This window comes from Choloepus didactylus, chromosome 2, assembly GCF_015220235.1.
Source record: "Choloepus didactylus isolate mChoDid1 chromosome 2, mChoDid1.pri, whole genome shotgun sequence".
In the NCBI taxonomy this organism is placed as follows: domain Eukaryota; kingdom Metazoa; phylum Chordata; class Mammalia; order Pilosa; family Megalonychidae; genus Choloepus; species Choloepus didactylus.
This window is the reverse complement of record NC_051308.1, coordinates 39,206,968-39,224,180: the sequence shown is the minus strand read 5'-3', so window position 1 is coordinate 39,224,180 and position 17,213 is coordinate 39,206,968. Positions and strand designations below refer to the sequence as shown.

Here is a 17,213-nt window from a genome sequence, read left to right as displayed (position 1 = left end):
ATATCAGCTGACCATTTGAACCATATAGTTCTCAAAGTGTTTTATTTTAAATAATGCTAAATCTGAAATTATTTTTAAAAGTTTAATTTCTTTTCATCATGACTTAAAAGTTACCAGTGTGGTACGAATGGATAGGTAGCCAACTCTAATAAAATTCCATTCTCATTCTGATCTTTAGTAGTTTAGGTAGAGTAGACAGACTATTCTCATATTTGCTTGCTCTCAGTTAATTGGAGATAATAGGTATGTAAAGTAAATATTATTATAAGGCATAAGAAGATAAACATGTCTTCTTGAACATAAGATACTTTAGGCTAGAAGAATAGCTGAGAATTGACTTCCTACTTAATTATTTTTCCTGTACTAAGTCCTAATGTGCAACTTCTTTAATCTACAGTAGTTAATCTGTTAACTGATGATGTGAGCTAAAAATATTTTGATAATATTTCTAGAGATCATTCATACCTTTTGTGTAATTATGAATTCTTATTGTATGAATAATGGGCAGTGAACCACAGCAACACAGGACACCAACCTGTGATTTTTGGAAAGTGAGAAATTTCTCCAGTCTTAATCATTTTGTCTCAAGCTATCATACACCCACAAAACTAATTTCATACCTTTTCAGATTCACATGTAGAGCAAGTGTTTATGGAAGATAGTGAGCAATTCACCCTGTACACTTAATAAGAATATTAATTTTTTTCATTGGACATCAGTAGCTGTTGTTTCTTTCAAGTGTTTCAGTCATGAAAGTGTTAGTCAATCTAGTTCATAAGTTTTAGTAAATTGCGATTTTTCTTCCTTTTTTATATTTCCATGTTCTTCTCAACTGTTTTGTGTCAAAAGCCTTATGGAGATGTCTGCGACTAGCATATCTTCTGCAGGCTCTGCTATGGCTTCTGCAGCACCCTCAGCTCGACCTCGTCACCAGAAGTCCATGTCTGCCTCCGGCCATCCTGTTAAAGTTACACTGCCAACCATTAAAGACAGCTCCGAAGCTTACCGACCTGGGTAACATGATGGTTGCATTTCATTTGTTGTTGTTGTTGTTGTTAAAGGTTTTAAAAAATAGTACCATATGAAAACAAATGATAGTTACTGTCACATTAAATGCTTTTATAAAAGATACATTGTTTGTGGCAGAGGAAAAGTTAAATTGTAACATAAGCTTATTACATGCTTTAACTGTTATCAAAAATGTTGCTTATAATTTAAATCATTTTCTAGAGCAATTTTCTTTACAGATTTCATTTTAAATCCATTTGGAAAGTAAAATATTGCTGCCTAATTTATCATTTAGGTAAATTGAGATTTCTGTGATTTAATAACAACAACAACAACAAAACTACACTAGACCAGGAATAATTGGCTTGGTTCCTTCCAGTTACTTACGCTTAATAAAGCTGGATTTGTGTCCTCTCATCAACAAAACAGATGATCTCAAAGAGCCCTTTTAAGTATACAATTATATGACTGTTTTTCTAGTATTTGCCTGTATTAGTTTTTCTCAAATTCAGGAACATCTGAACACTTTAATGCTTTGATTATTAGATTTGTTAGTCATATTGGTAGTTTCATATAGCATTTTGATAAACAATAAAATGTCCCACATTTCTGAATGGTTTAAGTTTAGAGAATAGAATAAATGTATTCCGCTCCTTTGTTTTGGCATTCCTACCTTAAGTAAGGAGGTATATATCTCTGTGTCCCTGCTTCAGTTACTTCTTAATCCTCAGTGACTAATTTTTATAAAAGGCATTTATTTTCAAACTGAAATTTTATCTTTCTGATTATTCAGTAAATACAATTAACCATGCATCATATCTCTAATGTGAATAAATAAAATAAGGTCTAATGGAAGTAGCCATAGCCATTTTTTTCTAGCTTTTAGCATGAGTGAAGCTTTCCCTGTCATTATTTTAAATGATTTATCTTAATTTGTCCCAACAGTACAACCCAGAGAGTGCCTGCTGCTTCCCCATCTGCTCACAGTATTAGTGCCACCACTCCAGACCGAACCCGTTTTCCCCGAGGGAGTTCAAGCCGAAGCACTTTTCATGGTGAACAGCTCCGAGAGCGACGCAGTGCTGCCTATAATGGGCCGCCTGCTTCACCTTCACATGAACCTGGTGCATTTTCACATGCCAGAAGGGGAACATCAACCGGTATAATAAGCAAGATAACGTCCAAATTCGTTCGCAGGTCAGTACCAATGTACTGTCATGTTTTGTTACCTCTAGGCGTCATAAAGTATACTCATTTTTTCTTTAATATTTATAGTAATTTTCCAAAGTGGTTTTGTGCCATTTCACTAGAGCTGCTGTTTTACAGAAGTAGGAAGACTTTTAGTCTAGAAAGATAGACAGTTTCCTCTAAAATCTAAATTTTTATTGCAAAGTCAAGAGAAATAATTTGTACAGTGCTTGATGCACAATCAAGTAATAAAGCATTAAACTCAAAAAGTCAGGAGACAGAATGTCAGTGCACTTGAGTTGGGAAGTTATGATAAAGTCTCTCCATGTAGTCATTCAACAAATATTTGAAGACCTGCTATGGGCTAGGCATTTTACTGGGTACTACCCATACAGCAGCAATGAGACTGATGCAGCCCTGCCCTCTTGCCTTGCAGTATTCCATACAGTTAAACCTTTTTGTTTTTCATTTGGCTTCTGGTTTTCCTCCTACCTCACAAATCTGCTATCCTTTCTCAGGCCTTCTCCTTTGCTGGTTCTTTTCAGGATCCCCTGCATTTTACCCCTGACCTTCAAATATGAGAATGCCTTAGGACTCAGTCTTTGGACATATCCTCTTCTCTGGTTATCCTTAGTCTCTTAGTGATTTCATGACATTAAATTCCATCCTGTAACAACTCTCAAATTTATATCTTTAGCCCAGATCTCTCCCGGGAACTGCAGGCTTATTTATCCAATTGCCTACTCAGCCTCTCCTCTTGGATATATAATAGACTCTCAAACAGAATATGTCCAAAACTCAATTCCCCGTCCTCTTCACCATTTTAGATAGCACCATGCTATCCTTCCAGTTGCTCAGAACATAAACTTTGGAGTCATCTTTGATTCCTCTTTTTCTCAAACCACACTGAATCCATTAGCAAGTTGTAGATTTCCAGAATCTGACTGCTGCTCGTCACTTCCACCGCTCCCATCATAATCTAAGTCACTATCAATCTTTCTCCTCCTAACAGGTCTCCTGGTTTCTACCCTTGTCTACCTGGTCTGTTTTTAAGTCTAATTATGCCACTCCTCAATTAAAAACCCTCAAATAGCCTTCATCTTACTCAGAATTTGCTACTCAAAGCCCTTATAGTGACCTACAAGGCCCTGCAGTGTAGTGCAGCCCCCCATTTCTGCTCTGATAATCATCTTCTCTCACTTTTGCCTTGCTGATTCCACACCAGCCACATAGGGCCCCTGACGTTCTTGAGCAAACCTGGCACACACTTGCTCCAGGATTTTGTACTTGCTATTACTTCAGCCTAGAATCCTCTTCCCCAGATACTTGCATGACTCACTTCCTCACTTCTTCAGGTCTTTGCTAAAATGATCCTTTCTCAAGGAAGGCTTTCCCCATCCATCTTATTTAAAATCAGTCCCTGGATGCTCCCAATACTCCCTATTTCCTTTCCCTGCTTTATTTTCTCCATAGTACTTAACACTACCTGATATCATATATACACTTATTTATTTACTATCCATATCTCCCAACTAGAAGATAAGCTTCATGAGAGCAGGGTGTTTTTGTTTGTTTTGTTTTGTTTACTGCTTGTTCCGGTTTACTAAAGCTGCCATTATGCAAAATACCAAAAATGGATTGGCTTTTATGAAAGGGATTTATTAGGTTACAAATTTACAGTTCTAAGGCCATAAAAGTGTGCAGACTAAGGCATCAGCAAGAGGATACCTTCACTGAAGAAAGGCCGATGGCATCCAGAACAATTCTGTCACCTGGGAAGGCACATGGCTGGTGTCTGCTGGTCCTTTGCTCCTAGGGTCTGGTTTCAAAATGCCTTTCTCCAAAATGTCTCTGGGCTTCTTTCTTTCTTTTCCTCTCTCCTCTCAGCCTTTGTTATCCTTGCTTTTTCTCCCAGGGCATTTCTCTCTAAACATCTAGGGGTCCTCTCTTCACTTCTCCTAGGCAAACTTGGCTTCATCTCTTAGCTTAGCATCTCCAAACGTCTTTCTGTCTGCATTTCCAAGCATCTGGATCTGTGTCAGCTTTTAGCTTCTCCTGGGGGCAAACTCTGGAATATATATCTTAGCTTCTCTCCAAAGTATCTCTTTTCAGTTTGTCTGCACTCCTTCACTCCATGGGCACTCTTAAAGGACTTCAGTAAACTAATCAAGACCCACCCTGAATGGGTGGGGTCACATCTCCATGGAAACAATGTAGTCAAAAGTTCCCACCCTAATCAAAAGACTAATAAATCTGCCCCCACAAGATTGCATAAAAGAATGTGGCTTTTGTAGGGGATATAATGGGTTCAAACCAACACACTGCTGAATCCCCAAGTCCTAGAACAATGCCTGACAGATAGTAGGCACTCACTATGCATTTATTGAATTAATGGATGAATTGTGGGGAATCAACTTGAAAAGTAAACAAATTAATTAATAATAAATTCTGGAAAGTACTGTGAAGGAAACTGGTCCTGATATGGAGAATAAGTTTGGGAGAATAAGAGTATTCGGCATCAGCCTCTGAAGGGAGCTAGCACAAAAATTTGTAAGCATCTTCAATGCTTTCATTAAATTTTCAACATGAATCTCTGTAGTAGATAAAGGGTTTTTTGCTTTTTTTTTTTTTTTTTTTTTTTGCTTGGTGTGTTTCGGGGGGGTGTTTGCTACCCTTGGTCAGCATTTGGTGGTTTGGTTCTGTTTTGTTTTGTTTTTCAATAACTCGATCTTTAAAGTATTTTCATTCTGGATTTGGTTAAGGCAGAGAAAAAAATCTCAGTTCTCCTCTGAAGTCATTCATCACCATGTGAACAGCTTTGCTTTACAAATTTGTTCATGTACACTACAGTCTATAAGGTATTTTGTTATGGGGCATTTTGGTAGCTTGAGGTTGAATTGTATAATATACCACAAACGATATAATTTGGAAAGATAAAGCATTGGTTTCAGTAAAGGTTCTTTAGGAACTGACAGACTAAAAATGCAGTTTATCTTTCTGCATTTGCAGACTATCCACTTTGAGAAGAGTGGATGCTTGGAGATAAACTCGAAAATTTCTCAATTTTCATTTCAGGATACATTCCAGCCTTATTATTTAATACTCTCAACTTTCTCAGCTGAATTCTCAGGTTATCAGTTCTACCCACTTGTCAATCCTTCTTAAGTCTATCCTCATGCCTTTCTCTCTGCTCCCTTTGACTTCCTCCCTTCCCTGTGCCTAAAGCCTGAAGAAGTGGAACTCCCACACCAACACCCCTGTGTGCCCAGCACTGGAACTGGGTATGCTGAGGGCAGGACTGACTTTGAGTGCAACTTGAAGGCCAAGACCTCTCACATGCTCTAGGGACCAACTAAGTTGAAGTGCCACTAAATGATAAGAAAAATGAAAAAACAACTTTTTATAGGGAAAAAATAAAGGAAATTGGATCGTTAAGCTTTAAAAGGAGAATAATAAAGAGTAATTCAGGGCTAGTCATTCATGTATTTGAAAATTGTTATTAGAAAGAAAAAGCCAGTTAGTAGGGCTACTAGACCAGTACAGAAAGTTAAGCTAAAATGACCACGAGAGAGGTATTTGCTAGTCTTTGGAAAGAACTTCCCAACTAGGAAAATGATTTACACTAGAATCATCTATCAAGGGTGGATGTGTACTTAACCATTCCAAAAATCTTTTAATACAACATTTTAAATAGCATTTAGAACTAGTTGCTTTGGATAGGTTCTCTATAAGTATTTACTGTGAACTGAAGATTATATCAAACCTTGTTCTCTAACAATAGCACACTCTTATAGGGAATACTCTAATCAGTTCAGTGAATTATATACTGCTGTACTAAGTAAGGTATTGGACTTTTTAAATTTTAAATGGTGGAAAGTCATGCTATGTTGCATATGGTATTATAGCCAGCTGTCCCTCTTGTACCCTCATCTGTCTCCCACCACTGCAGAGTTACTGGGCTATTTGAAACAACAGTTGCCAAGTGACAGAAATTCTTCCAGCCAGGGTCCTTGATAGCATCAAAGCAGATCAGGATATGGGAAACAATGTGATGACTCAGATGAAGTAGGGACTCAGAGGTATTTCATTCCTAAAGCTTGAAGTTGAGCAGCAGTGGAATAGGTATCTGCTAGCAATGATTTATAAGGCAGAATATAAATAGGACAGGTGATTCCAGTGAGACTTATAGCCCTTCCTATTAAAGGAACTATTTTATCTAAGCAGTGAGAGTCAACAGCATTACTATTTTCTTTGCCAAGCTTGTGCACTGCCCTTCTGTATATATCAGTACATCTACGTATAACTGAAAATACATATTTTCTATTTGTGCCTGCTCAAAAAATGTTTTATTTATTTGTGTGCTACAGTGAAAATAGATTTGTATTATGGAATTGCATTTTTACTGTATTTGCCAATGAAGATGCTAGTTATTAAAAATAGAAATTTAAGAAATCCCATTTGAATGTGAGAATATATTTTATTATCCTTTTTAATTCAGAAAGGAATTTAAATTTTTACACAGTGTATATTTGGTAAGAAAGGCCTGTAGTTGGAGAACCTGAGAGGCATGAGGAACTTATATTTTTAACAACCAGTGACCGGTTGTTTTAGAGCTTAGTGTGTGGGTATGGTTTAATGATTTGGGAATGACGGGAAATATGCTAATTTTATTCCTTTTGCATTCATTTTACCTAAATAATGTAAATGCTTCTGGAATGGTTAGAACATTAAGAAAACATTAACTTCTAAGGTTCAAGTTAGTGATTTCCACAGCTATTTAATAATGCTTTGTTCTTCATTCACAATCCATCTTTTAATATATTAAATATATTTTAACAATATATTTAAACTGGTTTTGGTGTATTTCAAAAATACTAATTACATTCAACACAAGGACAGTTAGAGTTTTTCTGATTTATTTGCTGTGTATTTCACAGGTGGATATACAGGTAAGATCAGTATTTTTGTTTAAGATTGAATCTATGTTTTTAGAATCACTTGCTCAAATTTTTAAAATCACTTCCTCAGATAAATTGTTGATTTACTGTAATATATTATGTGCATGAATTGTTAGCATAACTACTGAAAAAATGCTTATTTAAAAATTGGTATTTCTTTTAAAAAATACTTATGTGTTGAATTTATTTCTGTCTACAAAGTTAATTCATATATTTCTAAATTGAGCGACTACTAGAATTCTATTTAATAACAAATATGAAGCTGAATCTTGCAGTTGATAATTTTTAAATAGTTTTAACTTTAGATTGGACTAAACTAAAGACAAATTCTGACCTTAAATGTCATGGCTTGGAAATTGGAAGATCATTAAAAAAAAAAAAATCCTAATCTTTCACCTAATATCTCATGTCTGACGAAACCCAGTAGACGCTCAATATCAATAAGTGATAGTTATATGTGGTTATTATGCAAAACATTAGAAATAGTATTAGACTGATCAGTAATAGAAAAATGTCATGCTAGCAGTTTGCTCAACAAGTTAATTTAGATGTAGGTTTTCTTGATAATATTTTTCACTTTTAACTTTTATCATTAAATCTCAACCTTCACTTTGTTTTGAGGGATGCAAGTGAAGGCGAAGCCAGTGGCAGAACTGACACCTCAAGGTGAGGAGCCACTATTAATAGTTCGCTGCTAGGTCCCTGTATATGAAAACGTACTTCGGAAATACTTACAGCACTTAGTAAACATGAGTAGAACTAATGGCTAGATAATATGTATATTTTAAAGTTTTATATTGGGGTGGGATTTCCTAATGTTGCCTAGCATGGAATTAAGTGCAACTTAAAAACTTGTGTTTGTGTTTTCCATTATTTTGTTTTTATACTTTGTAAGGAAATAGCCTTCTATTCTATAAAATGTCTAGCAGAGTAAAAATAATAGATTCTAATGTACCAATCCTTTTCTCATTAAAATGATCTAACCAAAATTAGTCTAAGTCAAATAGCACAGTATTTCTTAACACTGGGGAAGCCAATCTATAGGAAGAATTGATGTTGATAATATATTTTAAGTGAGTGTTCAGTGGTGGACCACATCTAAAAACTCTCAGCCTGCGGTACTTTATGGATGCTTGTCATTTAATACTAGTTGTATTTTCATTCTGGCAATAAGTCTCAAACCTGAGCATGATCAAAGTCACCTACAGGGCTTGATAAACACAGATTGCTAAGCCATACCCAAGAGTTTCTGATTCATCAGGTTGGGGTAGGACCTGAGAATTAGCATTTCCAACATGTTCCCAGATGATGCTGTGCTGCTAGTCTGGGGACCACATTATGGACATGTTTAGTACTTACGTTTGTATTTTATAAATGGCACATTTTTAAATTGTTTAAAGTGTGCAGCAACATTAAGGGATAAAATATAAATCTTAGAACCTTAACAAGCAGTTCCTCAGTAGGGCAAATGCCCTAGCTTCATTCAGGAACTTTTCTTGACCAGCTAAACACTAACTTCAGATTTCATTTCTACCTTTTTAATTATTTGAAATATAAAATATAATGAGCTTTGGAAAAATTTTATTAACTATTCTCATGTAGTTCTTTTTTAAAAACTCTGCTACATTTATGTTTAGTCATTATAGTTGAAATATTTCTTTATTGAGTTAAGTTTCTGAGTCACCAGAGAAGGGAGCCAAAGGGAAGCAGGAAAATATTTTATCTTTCTTCTGCCTATTAAAAAAACACAGAAGACTTTTATTTTTAGGCTCTCTCATACTCATCACTTTTGAAAACCCTCCTTGCATCTCAATTTATTTTTTCTGAATTTTCTTCTGGGAAAATTAATAGTGTTATAGTCTCACAAGTGGCAGCCAATATTGCATTTTTATTCTTTTAATATGACTAAATGATTTTATTGGCATTATAACCTATCTTACATAAATGTTTACAAAGTACTTTTCACATTCCCTTTTGTTTTCTAGTTACTGGGTTTGTTTTTGTTTTTGTTTTTGTTTTTGTTTTTGTTTTTGTTTTGCTTTTGAATGAAGATGTATTGAATACCTATTAACTATAAGGTACTATGCTGGTCATTTAATCCCAACAACCAAATGAAAAGTGTCAACCTTATAGATGAAGAAACAGCAAAGAGCATAGGTGGGATCAAACAGTTACAATGTGAGGATTTCTCATTTCAGAGAGATGGCATGGCGTAATGGTTTAGAAGCACAGGATCTGCAGGCAGACTGAGGGTTTGAGCTCTGTTCTATCACTTACTTAGCTGTGTGACTTTGGGCAAGTTATTTGAAGTCTTTGTGCTTCCATTTTCTCATCCTTTCTGCCTCATAGCATTGTTGTGGGGGTAAATAAATGAAATTCATGTTAGGCACTTAGAACAGTGCCTGGCACCTAGTAATTGCTTAGGAAATGTTAGCTGTTACTATTAGTATCAGAATTTCCAGGAGCTTTCTATGTTTAACATTATCAGTGATGATGCATTTGAGATATAGATAGAAAAATATCTTGTATTTGCCTATCTTAAGATCATGGGGCTTCCTTGGTGGAACAAAGGACAACCAGACTCAGAATCAAAACACCTGATTTCTAGTCTTGGCTTTTCAACTTATTAGCTCTGTGACCTTGGGAAAGTCATTGAAACTTCCTGACCCTTGGTTGTGTTTTTTAAAAATGAGAATGTTCTATCAAGGGGTCTCTAAAGATCCATTCCAACTCTGGCATACTGATTCCATCATCTGAGTTATATGTGTGATCTAGATAAATGACTCTTGTTGGGTCTGGCACAAAGAGGCCTGGGACACAATGGCGTATGGTCATTGAACAAAAAGAGACTGAGAGAGAAGATACTGAATAAATGTTTTCTATATTTATTTAACAGTCTTTGGAAGTTTATTTTCTCTACTTATTCCTTCACTTATTTTCTCAATCTTTTACAATTTACAGAGTTTTGGGAGCTCAGATCCCTAGAATTAAGGGGGAAAACATGAAAATGTATGTGTGGGTGGGTGGGTGTATAAATGTATACATTAACATACTATTGTTATAAAAAATTATGTATTTATATTTAAATATAATTTATGTAGATTATAAATTCCTTTCAAAGTATATCATTTTCCCCTTAAATCACATATATAAAGTGAGATGGGTTAACAAGTTAAAATTGCAGCATATATTTTTGGATAATTAATCAAATTTAATTACAGGGACTGACTTCTGAATTATAAATAATCTATTAATTTTACCTTTTCTATGATTTTTGAAGTAGTTTTTCTGGCTCTGTACTATTTATGTGGAGACATGCAGTAAGCAAAATTTAATGAGGTTTATTCACTTAACAAATACATGTTAATCAACTACTATGTGCCCAGTCCTGTTTTACAGACCTGAGATGTATCAGTGAACAAAGCAGAAAAATCCTTGCCCTCTTGAGTTTACATTCTAGTGGTAGAGGGGTTAGTACATAACAAACAAATGTATAAATAGTATAAAGTACTATAAAGAAAAACAGAGTAGGTTAAAGGAGTTGCCATGCCAAGGTGGAAGTTCAGGGTGACTAGGGTGGTCAGGATAGGCCTGATAGAGAAGGTGAGCAGAGATTTGAAAAACATGAGGTAGTTAGCCATGTAGATGTCTGGGGGAAAAGCATTCCTGGTAGAGGAAACAGCCTGTATAAAGGACTTAAGGCAAGAGCATGCCCATTGTGTTCAAGGGATAGCATGGAGCCCAATGTATCTGGACAGGAGTGAGCAAGGAGAAAAATGGTAGGCGGAGATGAGAGGTTAAGGATAAGATATGGTGTGTTGGTCATGTGGGGCCTTGTAGACTATTTTATTTATGTTTAAGGGTATCTTTGAGTGAAATGGGAAACCACTGGAGGATGTTGAGATGAGTTACATGACCTGACATTTCTACCTAATTGCAATACAACAAATTCATTCTTAACATTATTGTCATAAATAATTATCTTTCCCTCTTAGTCATTTCTGCTATCATTTTTCCAGTCTTTCTCCTATCCAAAAGAGGCAGAAAATGAAAAGTTTTCTTTATGTTTCAAAAACATGAATTTACAAGCAAAATATACTATTTTGTATATCTGTACAGAAAAAGAAGAATCTCCATTTTTATGTATTTAAACAGAGAATATGGTAGAAACTTAAGTTCTTTACTTTTGGCTGCAAACTTATTTCCCACAAACAAATATATTAAGAAAATGTTATTTTAGAATAAAAATATTAATAAAAATCAAAACAGTGTCCTGGAGTGTATTTTTGTAGCAACAAGATAACATAAATCTGAAGGCAGTGTGCAAATTGAGTAGTTTCGTTAGGCAGTGAATTATGACCACTTAGATTTTGTGTGTTTTGATTCCTTTGCTGGATGGAATTTTCTTTAATTATTCCCCTTTTGCCCTCTCATTCTAGAAGTACATCAGGGGAACCAAAAGAAAGAGACAAGGAAGAGGGTAAAGATTCTAAGCCACGTTCCTTGCGGTTCACGTGGAGTATGAAGACCACTAGTTCAATGGACCCCAATGACATGATGAGAGAAATTCGAAAAGTGTTAGATGCAAATAACTGTGATTATGAACAAAAAGAGAGGTTTTTGCTTTTCTGTGTCCATGGAGATGCCAGACAGGATAGCCTAGTGCAGTGGGAGATGGAAGTCTGCAAGTTGCCACGGCTGTCACTTAATGGGGTCCGCTTCAAACGAATATCTGGGACATCTATTGCCTTTAAGAACATTGCATCCAAAATAGCAAATGAGCTTAAACTGTAAAGAAACCCAAATTTATAGGATCAGGGAAGAAACATCCATATATGAGGTACAGATTTTGAATGTACTGGGTAATGCCTAATATGATTGGCCTGTGAAACTCCCCATGTAGAATTTGCCCTTAATGCAATAAGGTTATAAATAGTTATGAACTGTAAAATTAAAGTTGGTATAAACTGTAATAAATATCTGTAGTTAAAAAAGTAGATTCACATGTACAGGTAAGTATATTGTGTATTTCTGTTCATTTTCTGTTCATAGAATTGTATAATAAAACAGATGATTGCTTAAAAATTTGTATAGTTGTCGAGATTTCTGCACATAAATGTACATTTCATGCTTTGAGTTGAAAATGTTCTTCACTGTTTTATTTACATTTTGGTGGGTTTTTAAAATTCTTACCTCCATCATGCCATTTTGAAAATTGCATCCAGAATCAAAAGCATACAAAAAAAAAATAGTCTTTACAATTGTAGCATGGATTTTCAAAAATTATTTTAAAATCATATATGAATTTAAACCAGAAGCTGACAAATGGATCAGTTTTATTATAAACAGAATTATTCCTGCTTATCTTTCCTGTTATCCTTGTTATCAGACAAGGTTTAGTTGAAAAGATATAAAATGTTTACAGTGTTGGACCTATACTTTTTAAAATAAATTACATGAAAATAAATAATAGCCTTGCCTTGATCTAACTAAGAAGTACTGAGGGAAAAAACATACATCAAATTATTTTTGAGCATTGAAGTGTTTTCTGGCCCACTGCTAATTGTAACAGCAAAATTAAGAAAAATACATACTTTATCTGACTATTATGATGTAATCTGTCACTTAGATTTGCTGCCTTCAAAATACCGTAATGTAATTGCAGAAATACTATAATAATGGGACTGTTTCATAGCACAAACTCATTTTTACAGTGTTGATCAATGCATCAGTTAAGAAATAATGCCACCTCAGGAATTAACTGGCATTGGGAACATTTGCCTCATTCTCCTCCCATCCTCTTCATCCACCTCCTGCCACAGTAGTATCTGTAAGTACTTAAGAGACTTTTGAGCAAAACATACTATTTATAGCAGTATATTGTTGATTTCTGCTTATGTGGTTGTTTAATTTGTTCCCGTGTAACCTGTTTGTTTTCAATATTTTGCCAGATTTCTTGTATTTATTCCACATCCTTATGCCTATAATGTGCAGCTTTGTAATTGGGCATTTGCCTACTTTTCTTTCATAATTAGTGATATATGCGATGTAAAACCACTAGTAAAGGTACATTTTAATACTTGTTATTTTATACTGAATTAGCCTTGGAGGTTGACTGTGCAATGTTATTTAATGTTGTAATTAATTAATATCAACATATGGGTCCCATCTGCACACTTCTGAGAAATAGAAAGTATATTAAAATTTTATCAGTTTAAAGAAAATAAAGCTGTGATAAATACTGTAATTCTGACCTACATTAGGAAGCTCTAAGTGTAGGTGATGTGCCATTCTGTAATGGCTTCCAGACTCAGATGAATTTTTACATTCTGTACTGTACTGTGATGTAGCTTTCTTCCGTAACAGTTCTGTTCTAAAATGAAGTGTATTTTTGCCTTAGCAAAAGGTGGTGTTTGGAAAAAGAAAAAACTGTGTAGCCCCTTTTTAACCTATTGTTCATTCAAAAAATTGATGCAAATCTTTATTCACTTTCACTGGTGCACACTGAAATTTTACTTGAACAGTTCTCATAATAAAGCACTTGTCTTTTGCTCTTTATTGGAATGTGAATTACCTGTTTTCTAGTCACAAAAGTATTCTATATGGGGAGTTTATTTCATGCATTGTAAATTTAGTTGGCAAAGGGTAAAGCTGTGTAGGTTTTTCAAAATGTCATTATGACAAGAAAAGTTTAATCTTTTTACAGTAATTCCTATTATAGAAATACATTAAGAAAAAAATAGACATCCTGCTTTCTCCAAGATAGAAACATGTTTTTCTCATTTTCTTACTCTGGCCAACTTTTCTATGAAGTAAATATGAAATCTTGATATTCACTTTAGATTTTCCCATTTTATATGCTCATGACAACATAAATTTTTTTAATAAAAGATTTAGAGGAATTTTATAATATGTTTAAATTAAAATGCCAATTTGTTTGACTATGTGATATCAAGATTTCTTTGATTTCTCTTTAAATACTATTTGATATGACATCGCTATATTAAAAATAATTATTTTGTGGAGACTGGGGCACAGTATTTGATAAATAGAAATGATACAGTGAAATGTACTCCAGAACCTTAATTCAAAAGGCCTTGCTACAAAGAGTTGCTGATTTTCACCCACAATGCCATTTTACAATGTGGGCACCAAAATAACATTATGAGTGAGGCACCAGTTTACTGTAATAAATGATTCCATCCATTGGCACATAATAATTAATTCAAGATGATCTCTGCCTTCATTTTTTAAAGTAGCTACTGAGGTGCCTACTATGTGTTAAGATATGTAAAGGAATTGTAAAAGATAGTTCCTGCCCCTCCAAGAATCTGGTCCATTTGCAGAGACATAATGTAAACACACAACCAAAAAAATACACCCAAATAGGAAATGATGAAAGGGCTTGAACAAGAAGTACAAACAGTAGATGCTGTAGGAATTCACAGAAGGGTGAGTTATTTGTAGACAGGAGAAATGAAGGCCTTTTGAAGGATTTGAAGGGTGGATAAAGTGTAAGAGGCAGAATGAAAGGGCCCCTTCAGATGGGAGGAACATATGGTAAAAGGCTCAAAGATACCTTTAACTATGAGTCACATGTTTGAAAGGAACTGCTAATTCTAGATAGTGGCATACTTCAGATAAATGGATTAATAGATTATGGAAAGTACTGATTGGCAGCCTTAGCTTGGACTTGATCTGTGATTGGCGGGGAGCAATTGGGAGGCTTTTTGAGCCAAAAAACTACTTCATAAATTGGTTATTAAAGTCATTCATTAATTCACCATATTTGTTTGAGTGTCAATGTGCATCACATTCTAGGTGCTGAGAAAAGAGCAATGGGAAAAAAAAATGTTTAATAGAAATGTATGGGCTGGATTGAAGACTAAAGCTAGGAAGATATTTTTAGAGGCTGTTGGCAATAAAACACATACAAAATAAAGAGCCTATATAGGAGTGGTTAGCGTAGGACGGAAAGGGTGAAAAGGTGTATCAACCTCATTTCATGAGTAGAATATGTGGACTATGAAAAAGACTGGAATGAGGATTAGGAGGAGCTGCCTGGCATATTATTGATGTTTCCAGGTTACATATCAGGACTTCTACCTCTATCTAAAATGGAATAGCAGGCACCAGATTTGCCTCCACATGAAACAATGAGAAAAAAACAGGCAAAATATATGAAAGCATCAATTTCAAGATCTTGGATATCAATCACCAAAAGACAGTAATCCCTGGGAGGTAACAAATGAAATGAGCCCTATGATTACCCCAGCTTTCTGCCTTAAGAATTTCCAGGCTCTTGAAACGGAGAGAGGTAGGGGGAGCCAAGTGGGACCTGGTATTCTCCCTCATTGAGGAGCTTGGAGATGAGGGAAGCCAAAATGGCTAGAGTTTGCAGGGCAGAGTACTGGAGATGAGACAGCTGTACAAAAAGAGAAATCTGAAGGAAGATCTGTGGAGACTAATACTTGCATGTGAGGAAACTGCCTGAGGCCAGTGAAAGAACCACCTGAAAGTATTAGAGGGAACAGCCATTGAACCTCATACAGCAGTAGTACCTGTTCCAACCAACCAGAGTAGAAAACCTTGTAATTCATGGGACACTGGGTAGAGTACTCAGAAAAGTTAAGCCTCAGTACTGGGAACTAATTAGCCCTAGACTAAATATTGCCGTATTCCTGCTTAACAAAGCTTAAAATGCAAGACCCAAAAGGATAACTATTTCCAAGAACCTAACAATGTCCTAGAACAAAGCTCAAGCATATTTGTAAGAATACAAAATATGCATTATTTTAATATTTAATATTAAAATTCACAATATTTAATATCCAGTCAATAATTATTCTGCATGCAAATATGCAGGAAAATACAATGCATAATGAGGGGAAAAAAATCCATTGACCCAGAAATGCAGATAATAGAATTAGTAAACAAGGACGTGAGAAGTTTAAAATATTTTCCATATGATTACAGAACTAGAGGAAAGGTTAACAATGTTATGAGTAGAGACATGAAAGATATTTAAAAAAAATAATTCAGACTTCTAGAAATAGTCATTACAACGTTTGAGTTGAAAAACATATTGGATGGACTTAGCAGATTAAACATTGAGAAAGAAAAACTGAACTTGATGACAGCCTATCTAAAATGAATCACAGAGAGAAAAAAAAAAAAAAACAGCTAAAGAAAGGTAATCAGCTTTAAGAAGCCATATATATATGTAATTAGGGTCCCTGAGGAAAAGGGAGGGAGGAGAAAAAAACAAAAAAACTAAATGTACAATGGCCAAAATTTTCCAAATTTGATAGAAACTATATACCCACAGATCCAAAAAGGTTCATGAACCCCAAGGTGAAGAAATATGAAGAAAACCATACCAAGGCTTATAAGTTCTTTAAAACAAGTGATGAAAAATGTTAAAAGCACCCAGAGAAAAAGATATATTACATGCAGAGGAACAAAGGTAAGAATGAGCAGACTTCATATCAGAAAAAATGCAAGCCAGAAGACATGGGAGCAACATCTTAGAAGAATTGAAAGAAAAAAACTTCAACTTAAGAATTCTTTACTCAGGTGAAGTATCTTTTAAAAGTAAAGGTGAGAATGTATTTGAGGAGGTGGGGCAAGATGGTGATCTAGGGAGGTGTGGAATTTAGTTAGTCCACTAGAGCAACTAGTAAATAGACAAGAACAGATAGAAAACAGTCTAGAACAACTTATGGGGGGACATCAGTGACCGGACAACATCATACACCAGTCAGGAATAGGTGGAATGGCTGAGATTGAAGCATAGAACTGTAAGTAAAGTTCCCCAAACTGCAGAGCTAGCATCCCTCCCCCACTGGCAGAGCAGACTGAATTGCAAAACTTTGCTGTGGGAAAAAGGAGCAGTCCCTGCCAGGAACAAGGGAATGTAGTTCAACCAAGCTCCAGTTGTGGTTTTTATTAACAAATTTGCAATATTGAATAGATTTTGTGAGCACAGATAAACCCAAAGCAGGAAGGAAAGGAACCCAGAGATTTATCCTATCAGAAAGGAGGCAGGGCTGATGGGGA

The 17,213-nt window shown here is 35.1% G+C and overlaps 1 protein-coding gene across 3 annotated transcripts in view; it reads left to right on the top strand.

Moving 5' to 3' along the window:
* Positions 1–13,712, top strand: part of MARK1 (microtubule affinity regulating kinase 1) — a 160,021-nt gene extending 146,309 nt beyond the window's left edge. For 2 of the 3 annotated variants that reach the window (XM_037823464.1, XM_037823470.1), the window contains exons 15-18: positions 850–1,014; positions 1,954–2,205; positions 7,776–7,820; positions 11,594–13,712. In XM_037823464.1, the coding sequence (XP_037679392.1) occupies positions 850–1,014; positions 1,954–2,205; positions 7,776–7,820; positions 11,594–11,948 (817 nt within the window). In that variant the 3' untranslated portion in view covers positions 11,949–13,712. The remainder of the gene's footprint in view (positions 1–849; positions 1,015–1,953; positions 2,206–7,775; positions 7,821–11,593) is intronic. The other variant, XM_037823477.1, reaches the window with a different exon arrangement.
* The last annotated feature ends 3,501 nt before the right edge of the window (positions 13,713–17,213 follow it).